The sequence below is a fragment of the Hemiscyllium ocellatum genome, chromosome 7 (genome assembly GCF_020745735.1).
Source record: "Hemiscyllium ocellatum isolate sHemOce1 chromosome 7, sHemOce1.pat.X.cur, whole genome shotgun sequence".
Taxonomy (NCBI): Eukaryota; Metazoa; Chordata; class Chondrichthyes; order Orectolobiformes; family Hemiscylliidae; genus Hemiscyllium; species Hemiscyllium ocellatum.
The window spans coordinates 96,141,641-96,162,757 of NC_083407.1; the positions used below are offsets into that span (position 1 = coordinate 96,141,641).

At 38.6% G+C, this 21,117-nt stretch overlaps 1 protein-coding gene across 13 annotated transcripts in view; it reads left to right on the forward strand.

Moving 5' to 3' along the window:
- The window catches only part of hdac4 (histone deacetylase 4), a 494,585-nt gene extending 476,153 nt beyond the window's left edge, over positions 1 to 18,432 (forward strand). For all 13 annotated transcript variants that reach the window (XM_060827518.1, XM_060827517.1, XM_060827519.1 and 10 more), the window contains 3 exons: positions 12,283 to 12,367; positions 14,406 to 14,556; positions 14,768 to 18,432. In XM_060827518.1, the coding sequence (XP_060683501.1) occupies positions 12,283 to 12,367; positions 14,406 to 14,556; positions 14,768 to 14,807 (276 nt within the window). In that variant the 3' untranslated portion in view covers positions 14,808 to 18,432. The remainder of the gene's footprint in view (positions 1 to 12,282; positions 12,368 to 14,405; positions 14,557 to 14,767) is intronic.
- The last annotated feature ends 2,685 nt before the right edge of the window (positions 18,433 to 21,117 follow it).

Here is a 21,117-nt window from a genome sequence, read left to right on the forward strand (position 1 = left end):
GAATTTCCTGTTCCTTGGATGCTGCCTGACCTGCTGCGCTTTAACCAGTAACACATTTTCAGCTAGGTCACCAGAAACACCTGGTCAACCAGGGCATGTGAACCCTGACTAGGCTTACCCCTCAGGGATCCAGCAGGAAGAAGGTATGCAATATTTATGCCCTTTTCATGGGGAGAGGGGAGTTCAAAGGGTGACTTCATTGCCCCTCCTCCAACCCAGTAGGTAGGTTACTTGGTTTCCTGGTCAAGAAGTTAGCCACCTTTCTCACCTGCCACAGTGGCCTTACTGGTAGGTTGAGAAAGTCAGCCATAGACCTTTTCACCTTTAAATGAAATGGCACAAAGAGCCTACGTTTTTCCCTGGGGCCAACTCTCTCCTTTTTCCCCTTCTTGCCACCTCCATAAAGGGGCAAATCATGTCCACAGTTATTAATGAGTGCTTCTTTCTTTCTGCTTGACTAATCTTGCTTACGAATTAGGAGCAAGAGTAGGCCACTTGCGCTCTTGAACCTGCTCTACTATTCAATAAACACGTAGTTGCTGAGATCCCTCAACAATCCCACATAGCCCTGAAAAATTTTCAACATGCTTATCAAGAATCTATCACCCTCTGCCTAGTCTGCTTCCAAATCTTTTTTCAAGTGTGTTCTTTATGAACCTCAGCAAAAAAAAAATTCATCCCTGTTTTAAATGAGCAATCCCTTTATTTTTCAAAGTTCTAGATTTCTCACAAGAAGACTCTCTGCCTGATTACTTTGAACTTTTCTATATGTCCTTCTACAACGTCTTTAAAAGCTTCTGACATCATCCCTTTGATAAATATTCAGCTAATTAGGCTGTTCTTTACTGCTACATCTTCAACATCTAACCCACCAAGACCCCTCAGCTCCTGTGTTTCAATCAAATCACTTTACACTCATGAACTGCAGTGGATCCAACCTAACCTTTCTTCTTTAGACAAATCATGCCTTCCAGCTATTAGTCTAATAAGTATGCTCTGAATTACTTCCAATTTGTTTCCTTTCTTAAATAAGATGAACAGTACTGAACACAGTACTTCAGATATGGTCTCACCGGTCCTCTGTATTACTTGTGCACAACCTCCCTACTAATGTAATCCATTTCGCCTGCAATAAATGATAACGTTCTATTAGCTATCATAAGATCAAAGAGATGTACAAGACGGAAACAGACCCTTTGGTCCGTGACCACATATTCTAAATTAATCTAGTCTCATTTTCCAGCACTTAACCCATATCCCTCTAAACTCTTCCAATTCATATCCCCATCCAGATGCCTTTTACATTCTGTAATTGTACCAGCCTCTACCACTTCCTCTGGCAGCTCATTCCATACATGCATCATGCTTTGTGTGAAAAAGTTGTGTTTCTTCAACAAAAAAAAACAATAAATTGGTTAAACATGATTTCCCTTTTATAAAACTGTGTGACTCTGCCTGATAATCTTGAATTTTTCTATGTACCCTACTACAACATCTTTAATAGCTTCTGACATTATCCCTTTGACAAATGTTAACCTAATTAAGCTGTTCTTTACTACTTTCTGTCTCCCCTTTTTGAATAAAGGAGTCACATTCACGGAACGTTTCCCAAATTTAGGGAACTTTGGAAAATTAAAAGTAATGCTTCAATTATCTCAATTACCACTTCATTTAAGACATCGGATGAAGTCCATCTGGACCTGGGGACCCTCAGCATCAACAACTTGCTAGGAACCATTTCACTGGTGATTGAGTTCTCAAATTTCAATTTTCCCGAGTTCCTCCCTCCTTTCTACACCCAGATGTTTAGCTATTTCTGGGACACTACTTGTGTCTACAGAGAGGATTGACACAGAATACCTGTTCAATTCATCTGCCATCTCTTGTTTTCCATTTTTAATTGCCCAGACTCCCTTCCAAAGGTAAACTCAGCTGATTTAGAGTCATACAGATATACAGCATGGAAACAGATCCTTCAGTCCAAATCATCTGTGCTGACCACATATCCTCAAAAATCTAGTCTCATTTGGCCCAGATTCCTCTGAACTCCTCCTATTCATATACCCATCCAGGTGACTTTTAAATGTTGTAATTGTACCAGCCTCCACCAAGTTTTCTAACAGCTCATTCCATACACACACCACCCTCTGCATGAAAAAATTGTCCTGTTTACATTCTTTCCCCTATCTCCTTAAACCTATGTCCTCTAGTTTTGCACACTCCCACCCCAGGGAAAAGACCTTGTCTATTTACCCTATCCATGCCCCTCATGATTTTGCAAACCTCTGTAAAGTCACCCCTCAGTCTCCAATGCTCCAGGGAAAACAGCCCCAGTCTATTCAGCCTTTCCCTATAGCTTAAACACTCCACCCTGGCAACATCCTTGTAAATCTTTTGTTAACTTCACTTTTTCAAGTTTCTACAGTAACACTTACTATTTTTACCTTCTATTTTGAAATATGTCTTTAATTTGCATTAGAAGGGCATTTTTCAATGCCTTCAAAATATGGCATGCAATTCTGTGTGCTCATGACCTGTGACCACAACGAATATTGTTGGTTGTTTTGCCCAATAGGATATGAGATCTAGAAGAGCCAGAGTAGGCAATTCATCCTCTTGTGCCTGCTCCACCAAGTCAGTATGATCATGGCTGATCTAATCTTTGCCTCAATTTCACTTTCCTGCCTGCTTTCCATAACCCTCCAACCATCAATAATTAAAAGTCTACCTCCTTAAATTTATTCTGCGTCCCAACATGCTGGGGCAGTGAATCCCACAATTCATGACCCTTTGAGATAAATAGTTACTCCTCTGATTTAAATCTGCAACCTGTTGACCTAAAACTATGATCTCTAGTTCGAGATTGCCCCATGAGGAAACATCCTCACCACATTTACTTTTTCAATCCCCTTAGCACCTTATATACCTCAATTAGATCTCTTAGAATCATAGAGATGTACAGCACGGAAACAGACCGCTTGGTCCAACCCGTCCATGCTGACCAGATATCCCAACCCAATCTAGTCCCACCTGCCAGCAACCGGCCCATGTCCCTCATATGCCATTCAGATGCCTTTTAAATATTCCAATTGTACCAGCCTCCACCACTTCCTCTTCAGCTCATTCCATACATGTACCACCCTCTGCTTGAAAACGTTGCCCCTTAGATCTCCTTTATTTCTTTCCCCTCTCACCCTAAACCTATGCCCTCTAGTTCTGGACTCCCCCACCCAGGGAAAAGACTTTGTTCATTCAACCTATCCATGCCCCTTATGACTTTATAAACTTCTATAAGGTCCTCAGCCTCTGATGCTCCAGGGAAAACAGTCCCAGCCTATTCAGCCTCTCTCTGTAGCTCAAATCCTCCAACCCAGGCAACATCCTTGTAAATCTTTTCTGAACTCTTTCAAGTTTCATAACATCCTTCTGATAGGAAGGAGACCAGAACTGCATGCAGTATTCCAAAAGTGGCCTAACCAATGTCCTGTACAGCCGCAACATGACCTCCCAACTCCTCAATTCTCTGACCAATAAAGGAAAGCATATCAAACGCCTTTTTCGCTATTGTATCTATCTGCGATTCCACTTTCAAGGAGCTATGAACCTGTACTCCAAGGTCTCTTTGTTCAGCAACACTCTCTCGGACCTTACCATTAAGTATATAAGTCCTGCTAAGATTTGCTTTCCGAAAATGCAGCACCTCGTATTTATTTGAATTAAACTCCATCTGCCACTTCTCAACCCATTGGCCCATCTGATCAAGATCCTGTTGTAATCTGAGGTAACCTTCTTTGCTGTCCACTACACCTCCAATTTTGGTGTCATCTGCAAACTTGCTAACTATACCTCTTATGCTCGTATCCAAAACATTTATATAAATGATGAAAAGTAGTGAACCTAGCACCAATCCTTGTGTCACTCCACTGGTCACAGGTCTCCAGTCTGAAAAACAACCCTCCACCACCACCCTCTGTCTTCTACCTCTGAGCCGTTTCTGTATCCAAATGGCTAGTTCTTCCTGTATTCCGTGAGATCTAACCTTGCTAACCAGTCTCCCATAGGAAACCTTGACAAATACCTTATTCAAGTCCATATAGATCACATCTCTGCCCTCATCAATCCTCTACATTAATCCAAAAATCTCAATCAAGTTTGTGAGACATGATTTTCCACGCACAAACCCATGTTGCCTATCCCTAATCAGTCCTTGCCTTTCCAAATACATGTAAATCCTGTATCTCAGGATTCCCTTAAAGAACTTGCCCACCAATAATGTCAGGCTCACTGGTCTATAGTTCCCTGGCTTGTCCTTACCACCTTTCTTAAATCGTGGCACCACGTTAGCCAACCTCCAGTCTTCCAGCACCTCACCCGTGACTATCGACAATACAAATATCTCAGCAGGGGACCCAGCAACCACTTCTCTAGCTTCCCACAGAGTTTTTGGATACACCTGATCAGGTCTTGGGGATTTATCCACTTTTATGCGTTTCAAGACATCCAGCACTCCCTCCTCTGTCACCATCTATTTCCCTACATTCTATTTCTTCCATATCCGTTTCCACAGTAAACACTAATGCAAAACACTCATTTAGTATCTCCCCTGTCTCCTGTGGCTCCACACAAAGGTCGCCTTGCTGACCTTTGAGTGGCTCTATTCTCTCCCTAGTTACCTTTTGACCTTAATGTATTTGTAAAAACCCTTTGGATTCGCCTTAAGTCTATTTGCCAATATCTCATGTCCCCTATTTTGCCCTCCTGATTTCCCTCTTAAGTATACTCCTACTTCCTTTATACTGTCCTAGGGATTCACTCAATCTGTCTATACCTGACATATGCTTACTTTTTTTATTAATCAAACCCTCAATTTCTTTAGTCATCCAGCATTTCCTACACCTACCAGCCTTTCCTTTCACCCTGACAGGAATATACTTTCTCTGGACTCTCATTATCTCATTTCCTAAGGCTTCCTATTTTCCAGCCGTCCCTTTACTGCGAACATCTGCCCCAATCAGCTTTTGAAAGTTCTTGCCTAATACCGTCAAAATTGGTCTTTCTCCAATTTAGAACTTCAACCATTAAATCTGATCTATCCTTTTCCATCATTATTTTAAATCTAATAGAAATATGGTCGCTGGCCCAAATGACACCTCAGTCACCTGCCCTGTCTTATTTCCCAAGCGTAAGTCAAGTTTTGCACTTTCTCTAGTAGGTACATTCACATACTGAATCAGAAGATTTTCTTGTACAGATTTAACAAATTCCTCACCATTTAAACCCTTAACACTATGACAGTCCCAGTTTATGTTTGGAAAGTTAAAACCCCTTATCATAACTATCCTATTATTCTTACAGATAACTGAGATCTCCTTACAAATTTGTTTCTCAATTTTCTGCTGACTGTTAGGGGGTCTATAATACAATCACAATAAGGTGATTGTCCCTTTCTTATTTCTCAGTTCCACCCAATTAACTTCCCTGGATGCATTTCCGGGAATATCCTCCCTCAGTACAGCTGTAATACTATCCCTTATTAAAAACACCACTCCCTGTCCTCTCTTGCCTCCTTTTAGTCCTTCCTGTAGCATTGGTATCCTGGAACATTAAGCTGCCAGTCCTGTCCATCCCTGAGCCATGTTTCAGTCATTGCTATGATATCCCAGTCCCATGTTCCTAACCATGCCCTGAGTTTAGCTGCCTTCTCTGTTAGGTCTCTTGCATTGAAATAACTGCAGTTGAATTTATCAGTCCTATCTTGTTCTTTGCTTTGTCCCTGCCTGTCCTGACTGTTTAACTCGCTTCTTTTCTCAACTCAGATTGATCTCTTTCCTCATTATCTCCCTGGGTCCCAACCACCCCTCGCCAACCCCACCTTACTAGTTTAAGTCCTCTTGAGCAGCTCTAGCAAATCTCCCTCCAATATATTAATCCTTCTCATTCTAAACTCTAGAGAATATCGACCAAAACTGTTCGATTTCTGTCTGGAATTAATCTTATGAATTTCTTCTGAACTTCTCCAATGGAACCACATCCTTCCAAAACTGTACACTGTATTCCAGATGCAGTCTCATTAATGTCTTGTACAGTTGCTGACTCTTACACTCTATTCCTTTAGCAATAAATGCTGAAATTCCATTTCCCCTCTTTGTTATCTGCTGTACCTGCATACTAGTTTTCTGCAATTCATGTCCAAGGATACCCAGATATCTCTGTGCTACAGCACTCTTAATTTTTTTTTCCCATTTAGATATTAAGTTGCCTTTCTATTCTTCCATTGATAACCTCAGACTTATGCACATTAAATTCCATCAGCCAAATTTAAACCCATTCACTGAAGCAATCTGTTTCTCTTTTTAGCATTGCAAATTACTTTCCCATATATTTTAGTATCACCTGAAAATCTGGCTATAGTATCTTCTATTCCTGCATCAAAGTCATTAATGTGGATTGTAAATCCTTGCCAACTAGGAAAAGACCCATTTATCCTTACTGCTTTCTGCTGGTTAGCCGATTTGCTGCGTAAGCTAATAATCTACCCTTGGCCTCATGCGATCTTACCTTGTGTATTAACCTTTTGTGCGGCACCTTGTCATATGCTTTCTGGAAGTCCAGGTATATTGCAAGTACAGGATCCACTTTACCCACTTTGCTTGTTACATCTTCAAAGAACTCTAGCAAATGAGTCAAATATGATTCACCTTTCATAAAACCATGTTGACTCTGGTGAATTGTGCTTTGATTGTTCAAGTGTCTTGTTTTTACTTCCATAATAATGAATTAGATTTCTTAATAACTTTTTTTTTAAAAAAAGGCTATTTGTGTAAATTTAAATATCATGGATCACATTTAGTCTCTTAGCTTGAGTCTTACACACTGTTTAACAGCAGGTTTACACAGATGGGCAGCCAGATGTTCAACTACTTCTATGTCAGCTTTGAAACGTATGGCATACAAACACTTAAGCCAATTACTGATGTTTATCGTTTGGAGTTCAAATTTTTTGTGTGTGTTCATTTTACTGACAGTGTTATTGCAGAAGCTGTGTTTTTCCTTTTAGCTTTTCTTGGTTGCTGTCACTCACAGCTGGACATTTCAATGATTTATAAACAATTCCGACGATGTAATTGTGGTTGGATATAAAGAAGTACTTGTATTCAGATAAGGTTTAATGCAAAAAATGTGTCATAAACAAAACTCCTAACATTTCAGATAAAGATATTTAGATCACTCTTCAGTTTATTACAAGCTGGTACAAAGCATTACGTAGTTATACATCCCCTTTTCATTATAAATAATTAAGATTTTACTGTGTTGTATTTCCAGATATAGGATATAGACTTAGAATTCAAGAAATATTATCTCATTTTTGGCATGTTACCAACAATTGTGTGTGATATAAGTAAACCGTATTCATAAAAACTGTCTTCAAGGAATATTGTTGGCTAATGCATATGGATATGAAAGATAGCTAGTCCAGCCTAACCTAAAAAATGTGGTTTCAATTGTAATGCCACAATCTATATACGTTTTTGTAGGTTTACACAGGACTAGTGTTTGGGAGTGGTGGAGTGTGCGAATGATGCATTGTACCATTATACTGATAAAACTCAGTGTTCCACTTAATGATGAATTATTTGTATGTCACAAAAGCAGATAAGATAAAGTTATGTATTTATGTTGAGGAATAATTAGTCTCATCCTAGTGACCATTGTTCCAATGAGATTCTTACTATAAATGCACTTATTCTATTATCATTAAGCTCAATACAGTCCAATGCAGATAGAACCCAGTCAGCTGGAAGCCTGAACATACAACCAGTCTAAGAGTTCAGAATACATTCATACAAGGGAACTGTCTCAATGAAGCCTGCCAATACAGAATATATCAATCAAATTCTAAGAAGGAGACGTAGGCCATTCAGCCCTTCATGCCTGCTTTATCAACTTTGGTCCTCAGTATGTTCAATGAAATGAGCATCCCTAATTTTCTAGGGTACAGAATTCTAAAGACCCACAACCCTCTTGAGTGAAGGCATTTCTCTTTGTTTCAGTTCTGAATGGCCAGTCCTATTCTGAGACTAGCTGCCCGTCCTTCCAGTAGACCAGTCTTTCTCAGGCATTCTAGTTCCAATGCTGTAGCACTGTCAACACATCATGAGCTTAACCAAGCCTTTCCATGAGATCTCTGATGGATTTACCAACACCTGCCCATGGATGATGGCTGAAAAATTCTAAGAAAAACAGCTGGAAATTACTTGAAATCTGTCTCTTTTAATCAGAGTTAAGAAGTTGACCACGACTAGAGGAGACCAGAGAATTTGCACAATTGGCCACATATATCCCATGTATCTGCCACATTCCATGAAATGTGTCAATGCGGTGTCACAGTTTGGACTGAATAACCACAACTGCTGAACTGATATACAGAATATAACTATACAGGATAGGCAGTACTTGATTGGTGAATGGGTTCTGTTCTGGAGACCATTCGCAAATCACTTTGTTCACAAGTCAGAACACAATGCAAAATTATGGGAAATAGCCATTTGTTAGTACACATCAGGTCTTTAAATTTCATCCCTGTATGGGATCGCATTTGTAAGTACAGATGTTCATAAATTGGACATTTGAAAATCGGGACCCCCTCTACATAAGTTCACTAGAAACAGCATAGCAATTTGTAAGGGACCAAGTAGAAAATTACAACTCTCATATGAATGCACAATATTATGATCACAGTTTATTCCATGTGTTTCATCTTTGCACTTAACCAGTGATCTTATTTGTGCTTTCATGTGATCTGGCACTATTCCCTGGAAGCATTATGGTATTTTGAGAGTATATTTTGTAAGTTGTGCAAGGGTTTTTCACAAACTTGAATATCCTGCTAGCACTAAAGTAGAGTTGGGAGAGGGTGGCGGTATGGAAGAGGGAAATCAGACATTTGGATTTGTCAGACTGCCACATCTCAGTGGTGAGAGCACTGGAATTTCAAACATTAGTCCTGCTTGTAAAATGGAAGAATGTCAGTAGAAGTCAGCACACGTGTATAGATATGTGCTGCAGCTGGAGCCATGGAAAATTGATCAAATTGGCATGTGGAAAAACTGTGATGAAATGTTAACTGGAGTTTCCTTGACCTGACTTGGGGCCTGGCCCTTGTGTAACTGAAACGCAGAGGAGACATTATTACTCTGACCTGACAAATACTACTTGCTATTACTGGCACTGGCATGAAGTGTTTGAACAAGATGACTGTAGGCTACACCATATCTTTGAACAAGACGATGTTTATGTTCTCTCAAGCATTTGTTCACTTCCTCTTCAGACTCTGTCACAAAACAAACATAGTTCAGAAAGCATTTGTTCTTCATTTTAACTCTGCAGCTGGAAGTGAGATGGTGTAAGTCTTGGCTCCTAAATCCTGTGCTAATAATTCTTTTAGTAAAAATTAAACAAATTGGTCTTTGATTTATTAAATATAGTATTTTAAGTAAGATAGGTTAAGGATCAAAACAGTCCATGGTCAAGTGTTTAATCATGCTTAGTATCATGCCACGGTTAGATTACAGAGTACCTTGCTGTGGACTATAAGCTATACCATATCTTTTTCATAGTTATTAACACACATTATTTCCTCCTGGCACAGGAGTAAAGTAGGTTAGCATGCCTCCAGTATAAGTATGTGCAGAACATTTTGGAACATACAGCTTCTTATTTGTATTCTGAATTCCTTTACAATGAAATTTTGGCATTATAAGGGCTTTCATGTGGAAAAAGAAATAAAGTCCTGCAGCAGAAGGAAAATTAATCACAGGATTGTGTGCTTAACCCTTTGATGTGCCTTTTTAAAAGTATGGACAACTTTATATATTTCATTCTTCCAGATTGGCTGCTGAGCTGTGAATTTCTATTGTGATGTTATTCTGTGTTCATTTTAAGGCAGGAAGAAGAAAAGACAGTTTTAGATAAGACTGGGCTGGGGAGGGGGGGAATCTTTCTCAATGCTTTTGGGCTTCTGTCAGAATTATGGGGACACAGAATATAGCAGATAATTCAAAGAACTGTAAATGCTCACTTGAATTCAACATGGCAAATTTCTGCTGTAAGTCAGACCAAACTAACATTTGATACACACATGCACATAGTTAAACTGCCAGACCATGTACTTATTATAGCTAGAGAAATGAATCTGTAGATTTGTTTATTTTGTGGTCTTCGGGTGTACTGTCAATGGATGAGCACTTGGATACGTTTCATGCCTTTGGATGAAATTACTAATTTGGAAAAGAAATAATAAGATGTTTTATAGAGACTCTTGACAGGTTTTACCAGTGTTTTCTGCTCCAAATAAGGCAAAAAGCTCGTGTTGATTGACTCCTTTCTCTCTGATTTGTGAACAGGAAATTGAATGAAATATAATTAATATTAGTGATATGATCCACATTTTGTGAAGAAGTTTGAACAGGCACAATGGGAATGTTGACTTTTAATGTTATATAATCTTTACATAAAAAGAAGCCCCATCTGAAAGCTATGGTTTTGGGCATTAAGTTAGGAGTTTATCACATATCAAAGCACTAGATGGATAACTTTATTGCATGCAGAGTCCAAAGAATAAATTGGCATGGATGATTTGACATTACTTTTCACATGTCTCTTATGCCTTTTTTTCCTGAAAATTGCACACACAGGAGCAGCTTAACAGATAGAAATGAACAGCTAACTTCTTTCATCAATTGACCCCATCCCCAGCTTCCCCATTCAGTACAAAGTTGGTTGAATTTATCCCAGCCAAGTAAACTTATTATTCACATGTAAGCTTGATATAAATTCAGATAGTACCTATTCTGGGATTCTCCAGTTATTTTTAATAATCCCAGGTCTTTTCACCTCTGTACAAATGATAGGTAGCTGCCATTTGATGGGTGTCATGGTGGTTCAGTGATTAGCACTGCTGCCTCACAGCACCAGGGACCCAGGTTCAATCCACCCTCAGGCGACTGTCTGTGTGGAGTTTGCACATTCTCCCTGTATATGTTTTCTCCGGGTCCCTCAGTTTCTCCCCACAGTCCAAAGATGTGCAGGTTAGGTGGATTAGCCATGGCAAATGCAAAGTTACAGGGATAGGATAGGCTGGGGATCAGTGTGGACTCAGTGGGCAAAATGGTCTGCTTGCACACTGTGGGGATTCTATGTAGAAATCTGTACTGTGAGAGATGGTTCAAATTCATCTGACTTACATCCATCAGCTCTGTAGAATTGCTTCTAAGCAAAGTGAGAGTATAAGTTCTCTGCACAACTGGAACCATTTCATATTTTGGCAATTTACAAATAAGACGATTACACTGCTACTTTCTCAGCAAATAAAATGATTAACCTAGAAGTTATAATTATATCAGTGCATTCTGCAGCTTTATTTTTGTGAGGCTATTAATAAACAGCTTTGTTCCAAAACGTGTATGCTTCTGTCTTGTTTCTGTCTCTGTCACAGAATAGTGTTTAATTTTTAGACTACTCTGTTCATTAAGATTGAGATTGAACACTGCATTCATGAAATGTTGAGCGTCTCTTGTGTATAACTAATTTTAATTTCTTGGAATATAATAAAAGTGTATTCAGAGTTTTAGATGCGTGGAATTTGTATTTTATATGATTATGGTAATATGGTTTTCGAAAATGTTCTTTTTTGCTCCTAAATGCATGTACAGATCATGGTTGAGAAAAAGGATAAAAGCAGGAAAAGGAGTTGGTGAAGTAGCACTGACCATTGGAGCATTAATACTCCAACAAAAGAAAGATATGAGTGGAGGTGCTCCGCATTGTACTTCCTAGTTTATTATCTTAAATTGCTTTTTTCAAGTACAGAAAAGCTTCAAATGCAGAGAGGAGAATAAAAACAATTCTATTTGAGAATGGTTGCATGCAACCTGACTCATCCCCAAGGAGTAAAATTAGGTATTGAAAATCATATGCATGAATTTGCATTTTCAGGAATTAACTCATACCTGGATTGTGAAGATGTACATTTGACTGGTTTCTCTTTTTAAAAAAAGAGCAGTTTGGGTTACAGCCTGGCTCTGTTGACCCTAAAAACTTGAAGCACTCAATTTTCATGTTAGAATTTGATTCCCATTGAGATTCAACATGTTAGTGTGTATTTGTAATTTTACACAACAGATTGAGAAAAAAAAATCTATGCTTCATTAAGAAAAAGGAATGAAAGGTTTCGTAGTTCTCATTAATAAATTAATTGTTTGATTTGAATTTTTTTCTCTCCAGCTTGAGCCATTCACACAAGAAGTGTTGCAGCAAAGACCAAATCCCAATGCTGTTCGTTCCATTGAAAATGTAATCGAAATACAAAGTGAGTCTAGAAGACAACTGAACAATACCAATTTTCTGCTGTTGTATCCGTTACAGTGACTGCATTGAATTAACTAACTTTTAAGATATTTGATTTAGTGGTAGGTCAGACGCACTTTTGTTGAACTTCAAAGCTTTCCTTTTCTTTGGACAGAAAAAAAATCAGATTAAACGTCATGATGTAATGCACACAGAGAATGTCACTGAATATTGGTACACATAAAGCATCTGGCAGTGAGCTCTGTCTTCCTGCACTCGGGAAGAGTGAGTAATGAGCCCCAGACCTTCCCTTGTTGCCTTTAGTGTCCTAACAAGACAGAGTCCTCACCCTTTTGACTCTGCACAGAATTTTACAAGTAATATTCTCAGTGATCACCTAAACATTCGTAGTTTTCTTTATGTATGACCTAAAGCCTTGAGATTTGATATGTTCAAAGCATTTGACCAGATAAGCAGTAAAAATATTAAAATATTTCTGAACAAAATAGCACTTTGCTTTTCAAATGCAATCTGCAATTGGGAAATACATCAATACTTTAGTTCTATAACCAGATGGTGATTTAACCTGAGTTACATTTACAAATGTATGAGCCATAAAGGTCTGTTTTCTGCCCATAACCTCCCATGTGTGGATTTTGTAAACTTAGCTGACTGTTCAAGATAAAACTCTTCAGCTCCTTGCAGAGGGAAAGCAGAGAATGTGAAAACAACAGTCATTCCACACAAGTCTCCTGGTCTCATCATTTCTGAACACACTTAAGTGAGTGAAGTTGGCAGGGATGAGCGTAAGAAGAATGATTTGCAATGGTAGGAGAAAGGATTAAAGAAAGCAGAAGAAAATAAATAAATTGCTTGTTAAAAATATTTATACTTCTCCCTGTAGAAAAATTAAACTTATGGTTTTCAAGCAAGTAAAAGTGAGAGTGAGGACTGAGTTGTTTTAGCCAACTAAATGTGTATTGATGCAGTTTTCAGGAGCTGTCTGCATTAAACTTTAAATTGGAGTCTGCATTTTCAGTTTTGCTCTACTTGATGCCACTATGCTAACAGTCAAAACTAAACCTGATAAAATAGTATTGTGATGTCATTTATATAGCAACCTGCACTAATGTACTTTGACACTAGATAGAACAAGGAATGTCATTGTGGCACCATTCGTTTACATAGCATAACTCTTGCTGTAAACTGGGATTAGACTTGCTTATTTAAGAAGGTGTTGGCAGCGCATCTAAGATTTTTTTGCCCTGGTATGGAAAAATTTATTGTAGAGGAAGGAAATGTTACACATTCATCAAATGAAACCAACCAAAGTACTTGCAAATTGGTCTCAAAAGGGCTTTCAATGTTAGCTTAGTTTAATATATATAAATTGCAAGACAAATAATTAATATCCCCACTAGAGGGCAGTTTTTGAGTTCTCAATTCAGCTGCATGTAAATAGCATTTTAGAAATAAACCTCTTCTAATAGATTTGTGAAGAAAAGGGCTTTCACATTTAAATGCATCCTTAATGTGCAATCATGACAAAACATGGTTATTAGTGAGAGCCTGAAATACTTGTGAAAATTGTGGTATTAAAACAAAATGCAATTAGTTGTAACTCGTATCCACATAATTTAATTGCAAGGGCTCGCAGTGTAGTGGTAAATGTCCCTACCTCTCAGCCAGGATGCCTAGGTACAAGACCCACCTACTCCAGAGGTGTGTTTTAACATTTTTGAACAGGTTAATTGGAAAATATGTATTATTTCACCATTTTCACCCTGTATTTATTATTCATCAGACTTTTTTCCACAGTAACAGAGGAAATGCAATTATTCCACTGTGAAAGTATAGTCCTAAAAATTGCAGTTGGTGACACTAACTGAAATTGTTTGCATGAGAGTTAGTTATCAGCTACTGAAGAGGTGTCAACTCAATTAAAATAACAACTTATTCTTGAGTGAAATGTTTCTAAATTTGTCTTTTTTTACCAACAGACATGTATCAGCAGATGATTATGGCTTGTGTTTATTAATGGCTTTTCTATACATTGTTAGGTAAATACTGGAAGTCGTTACAGCGCTTTTCCTCAACTGTGGGCTATTCACTGATAGAGGCCCAGAAGTGTGATAAGGAAGAAGCTGACACAGTGACAGCTATGGCTTCATTGTCAATGGGGGTTAAACAAGGATCTAATGCTGAGAAGAGGTGAGACAGGAAGGAATATCTCACTTTTGACATTGTCATCAAGACTTGTTTCTGTGTTGATAGCTGGGAGATGCTGTTAACTTCTTGGGAAAACAGCACTTGTTATGACAAACTTGCTGGTGTATGGACTTTTTCAGAAACATGACTAAGAAACCTTTGTTTTTTTTTCTGTTTGTAAGTTACTAGCATATTTTCTTTTCCTTTCCTGCAGGCCAGATGATGAGCCCATGGAGGAAGAGCCACCGATGTAGTTACCAGCTGGAGTCCTGTCTTTTGCACACATTATCTTTATTTCTCTAACTCTGCCAAGATTTCATTCTGTATCTCCTGTGTCCTGCTGTGGTGTTCTTCCAGAATCCAAGGACAACTGGGCAAAATGCTGGCAATAAAAAAAGTAAAAGATTTTTTTACCTCTCTGTCCATTCCTGAAATAGGCTTTGGGACAGCCAGCATTTACTTTGGCAGAGTCACCAAGGAGCTGTAATCTCAAAGCTCTGCTCTGAGTTTACCTACTTAAAAGTTCTCCTGTCTCAGGCAGTCAACCACTGTTTCTAATGTTCTTGTCCTTTAGCAAAGGATTTAATGCCACCTACAAGTCCGGATGCGTTGATTGTAATCTCAACAAAATCATGTGACATACAGTAATTATTCAGAGAACATTTACAGTGTGGGAAGAAAGACTATACCAGAATGGAAGAGAACCAAGAGGGTGTTTTCTAAGAATCTCTATGAAGACATAAGCGTTTGTGCCTTTTTATCAACAGATGGTTGCTGATTTTGAATTGAGGAACAATGCCTTAAAAGTGTGGAAATGATTCCTCCATTGTTATGTGGAAAAATGGTGGTGAAGAAACCTTGTGTTTCCTGGCATGCGTGCAAAAAAAACAAATCTGAGATTCAGTCTTTGCCTGGATTTTCATACCCTATTGGAGTACCATTTTTGCTGTTTTTCCAAACAAATCCTAACCTATTTTAAGGTAGTTGCCAGCCCAGAGTGGCAGATATACTGTTGGAAATTGTCAGGTTATCATTAAAACCTGCTTTAATTCTTATGCTGGGTTATATAACAGAGTAGTATAGGGAATCAACCAATAACAAAGCATGTGTTAGGTTGAATTGCAACAGATAAACGTTTAAAGATTGGAATGTTGCTCAAAAGCATGATGCAGGATTTTTTTCCAAACTTCCACTTCGGTGGTCCTCATTTCTAATAGAAACTGAAAACATAAACCAATAATAATCTGTTATCCATTAGACAACAAGAGGCTTTTTGATGATAAGACCAGGTAATTTGTTAATAGTACAGGAGATAATCATGTACAAATGTTTTCTTAGATCAAGTTTGGTTTTATTAGATAGGCACTTACAGGAAAACGATGGATTGTGGATACGTAGAGGAGTACCTCACGATGAATGTTTGTGGTCGGCCAACATGTTTGAGTCACTTGGCAACTACCTTAATCATTGTTTTTTTTTAATTTGTGTTTATTTTTACTCCTGGTAAACCATTTAACAAAATAATATCTACTTTTATATAAAGAAATCCTTACAAGTTTTTAAACCATGTTTCATAAGACCTAATAACTTGTTTTTTTAAATTACTTTTTTGGTAAGAATTCCTGTTACCTTTCCCACTTCTGAAATTCTTCTGTTCTCTTCATGACTTGTGATTAGACCTTGGTTCCAGTCTAATTTTAATTTTCCTTTTTTTTTCCTACATGGAATGTAGCTTTCTGACGGCTTAAAGAGTGTACTGGAGATTTTCAGGAGAAAGTAATTTGAGTGAGGGATCTTGTTCAAACTTTGTGTAATGATTCCAGTTGGTGTATATTACTATATGATCTGTTCTAAGTAGATTTATAAATGAAGTCTTGTAAGAATAGTATTGCAAGGTGATATCATACCCATTTAAATATGAGTAATACTACAGTGATACTATATTTGATATTTGTAACTGGTTGCACTGCAGAAGGCTACCGTTTGCTAAGGGGGAAGTTAGCATTAAGGTTTTCAGTTGCTCCACTCTGAAACCAAGGAAGGATGGTTGTTATTTGGATTTTCTCCAAAGACTGACTGTTTTTACAGTATGTTCTGTGAGCTGTGTTTATCAGCTATTGACAGGGGTGGAAAGTGCTTGGTCCTGGGCCCATGTTTGATTCCATTCTGCAGGTGATTGGGTTGGCCCCAGAATGTGACTAATGCTGATTGAAGCCTTGGCTGTGAAACAGCATTATCTCTACAGTGTGGAAGATGCACTGTCCTGCCATCTGTTAATGTACACAAGCACGCTCACTCTGGAATTTATGGGACAACTGACATTGGAGGTCATTAACTAGTAACTTTTTTCTCTGAGTAAATGGTTTTCATTCCTCCTTTTGTAATGGTTGCTTGAAGCTTAATGAATTTAGCGCTGTGAGGAGTATGTGGAGCATGTGTGTGTGTGTGAGATGTTTGGCAACACTGAATAAGGGCACTACTGTATTTTTGTTTTAAAACAGATTTACACAACATAAAATATAACCAGCTGTAATCTTTAAGACAGTGTTCCACACTTTCTATAGGATTATGTATGTTTGATTGCAAAGCAATTAACACATCAATTCTGTGACTTTTAAGAAACTGTTTGCATCTACTCTTGATGTTAAACATTCCTTTAAATAAGTGGGAGTTATGTATTCATTCCTTCTTTTGATAAGGTGAATTTAAACATTGTTTTAAGAGGGCCCATTGTTTGTTTTCTTTTAAGGGGCATTGAACTGTTTTTTTCATATGGAAGATAGTGAGCTTGCATGTGCCACAAGCAGAGATACCATTTGTTCTGTACAGGTATGCACGCAATTTGCGAAGTTATTTCCAGGGCAGCTTACCGAGTTTCGCTTTCTTTCTTCATGGCATCTGAAGATGAGGTTTTGACTTTTTTTCTGATGAATATAGTAGTAGACCTCAGAAAGAGATGCCTCTGTCTTATTGAAATATCTTCAAGTATCAGTCTCTTTAATACTGTTATAACATGATACTTAAATTTGACAAAAAATAATCTAGCACTTGTGTCATTACCAGTAGAATATTGCATAACCTGCATATAAAATTTGAAGAACACACAGCAAAAAAATGGTGAAACTGTTAACTGCCTGTGTCTTCTTGGGGCCAACCCTTTTGAGACTAGCATTTTTTTTCTGGACTAAGTATTTAAGATCATAAACAGTTAACCTTTCAACGCAGCTGTTCTTTATCTCTGCCACCATAAATTGTGTAGCAGTAATCCACTTAGCAGTTGTGTATTGTGATCGATGTGGATGAATATTTACTAAGAGAGGTTTTTTGGGGGCGGTATTGTAGTTATGAAGCAGGAGCGATGGCTACCTGTCAGCCTCACTTTCCTCCGTGTTTTGATATTGACTGCAAAGTATCACGTTACGGTGTATTACATTTTGTGCTCCATAGTGGAGGCGCCTTTTGTTTTCTTTTCCAGTTTGAGGGGATGAAAAATGAGTGAGATGGATTTTAAAGTTTGATCACCCAAAAACTTTTATTTCAGGTATGTAGTAATGGAAGTTGTAATTATATTTTAACCTTCTTTGTACCTATCCACATTCAAAATGACACCACCATTGTTATCAGTACCAGTGGACTGATTTTCTGTATTTTAGCCACAATCAATTATTGTATGGACCTACTTTATTGGTGATAGCCTTATTGTGGTAGCTTTTGATGGTCTTCATTTGCCTGTTGAAATGGGTCAGACTCTCAGACTGACCAACGGTGTATCTCCTTGACAGTACAGACTTCATTTTTGACTTTATTAGGAGTCCAGTATTTTGTACCACATTATGACAACTTGCTATTGTGGTGTAAATAAAACTAATTACAACATTACATTTAAAGGTGTGTCTTCATTCCTTGGTGAATTTTTGAAGCTCTGTTGTTAATTCCCAATTGAACTGAAACGTGAAGGGGTAGTAAAATCAAGAGAAGGTATCTTCAATTAAGAAACATTATTAAATGGCTGCTACATTCAGAATATAGTTCAGATATTAATTTGAAAATTGGAAATGTAATTAATGAAGCCTTACCATTGCAAGCTTTTAGAACATAGAACAATACAGCGCACAACAGGCCCTTTGGCCTTCGATGTTGCGCCGACCTGTGAACTATTCTCAGCTCATCCCCCTACACTATCCCAGTGCTTATCTAAGGATTTTTTAAATCTCCCGAATGTGGCTGAGTTGACTACATTAGCAGGTAGTGCTTCCACGCTCTGTGTAAAGAATCTGCTTCTGACATCTGTCTTAAATCTATCACCCCTCAATTTGTAGTTATGCCCCCTCGTACACACTGACGTCATCATCCTTGGAAAAAGACTTTCACTGTCTACTCCATCTAATCCTTTGATCATCTTGTATGTCTCTATCTAATCCCCTCTTAGCCTTCTTCTTGCCAATGAGAACAGGTTCAAGTCTCTCAGCCTTTCCTCATAAGACCTTCCCTCCAGACCTGGCAACATTCTGGTAAATCTCCTCTGCACCTTTTCCAATTCTTACACAACCTTCCCAAAATATGGGGACCAGAACTGTATACAATGTTCCAAGTGTGGCTGCACCAGTGTTTTGTATAGTTGCAGCATGATATTGCAGCTCCGGAACTCAATCCCTCTACAAATGAAACCTAACGCACACAATGTTTCTTAATTGAAGACACTTTCTCTTAACAGCACTATGCACCTGGATGACAACTTTCTGGGATCTATGTACGTGGACTCCAAGATCCCTCTGCATATCCACACTACCAAGAGTCTTTCCGTTGACCCAGTACTCTGCCTTCCTGTTATTCTTCTCAAAGTGCATCACCTCACATTTAGCTGCATTGAACTCCATTTGTCACCTCTCAGCCCAATTCTGCAGTTGATCCAAGTCCCCCTGCAACCTGTAACATTCTTCCACACTGTCCACTACTCCACCGACTTTAGTGTCGTCTGCAAATTTACTAATCCATCTACCTATGCTTGCGTCTAAGTCATTTATAAAGATGATAAACACTAATGATCCCAAAATAGTTCCTTGTGGCACACTACTAGTAACCGGTAAACAACAGTTCGTTATTGCAACTTGACTCTTCGCAAACTAATTGTTGTCATGAATTTATCATGTTGAAATTTGACCTCATCGCTTAACTGCAGTTGAACTCCATCAGGTTTCTAGTGGTTGTAATTTATTACTAAGGGATGTGATTAGCTTCCATGTGCATAGCCATGATTCTCTCATTTTCTTCATTGACATGTTGCCTGTTGTTAAAATCATTCAAATGCATGCGGTTAGTTTCCACATACACATTTAATTCCCAGATCCAGTGTTCACACGTCTCCTGGTTTACTCACTGACTTCATGTTTGTCAGACTGCTTGTCCAGCAATCAGTTCCAAATGACCTGCAATTTTCCCCAATTAACTTTGATTTTACCAATGTTTAATCATTTTCAGCACTCATGACAAATTCCATACCAACATGAGTGCTTCCATTTCCAACTGCAACAGGTTGAAGCAGTTGAAAACCTTCAAGAAATACTGTTATAAAACATCAACACTCGAGTCAAGTTGCAATAACGAACTTTGTCTTTATTACGCAAGGTGGGGGAAGCCTCAACTGGACAGTCCAGACTTAGCAGCTCCAACTTAAATGTAGTACACAGTACAATGGCCTCTGGTAGGCTGATGATTGTGTTCCTGTACAGTAATTGCAATGCAGAGATTTGGTGTTATCCTTTCAGAAACAGTATGGTATGCTGCATAAAAGATTTATGGGAGTAAATTAATCTGATTTGGGTCTACCAGACTTTGACATTAGCCTTCCCCATTTCTGCATCATTGTTTGTATATGCTTCGGCACCCTATCTGCTGGTCTTGACTGGCACTCTGACATAACTACAAATTGTACCTTTACTGATCATTTCTAACCTCATTGAAATCTTTAATACTGAGCTGGACATGCAACTTATATACCCCTTCTATCAGAAAGATTGTTTATTTCCATTTTATAAGATTACTACTATCTGACTTGCTTGAGGGCACGTTTCACACTGACCTCAAGTTCTCCTGGATCATCTCAGACAACTCCCTCTTCTTCCTGGGCCTCTCCAGCAACCAACTCAATATGGACATCAACTTCAAACCTACAAACTCCCACAGAAAATGCTATCCCTTACTCCTAATTCCTCCACTGTATTTGTTCCCAGAAGCAGCAATTTCACTCCTGGACATCCCAGATGGCCTCCCGTTTCAAGGACCACAATCTCCCCTCCCATATGGTCAACAATGCCATCCAGCACATATCCTCCACTTCCCGCACCTCCACCCTTTGAACCCTACCCCTCCAACTGCAACAAGGATAGAACACACCCCAGGTCTGCAGTTTGACACCCCACTAATCTCCAATGGATTATCTTGCGCTAGCTACAATCAGACACCACCAATCAGCATTCTGTAGAGACCATTCCCTCCACGACTCCCTTGTTAGGTCCACCCCTCCCCACCAATCCACCCCACACACTTTCCCTTGCCGCTGCACAC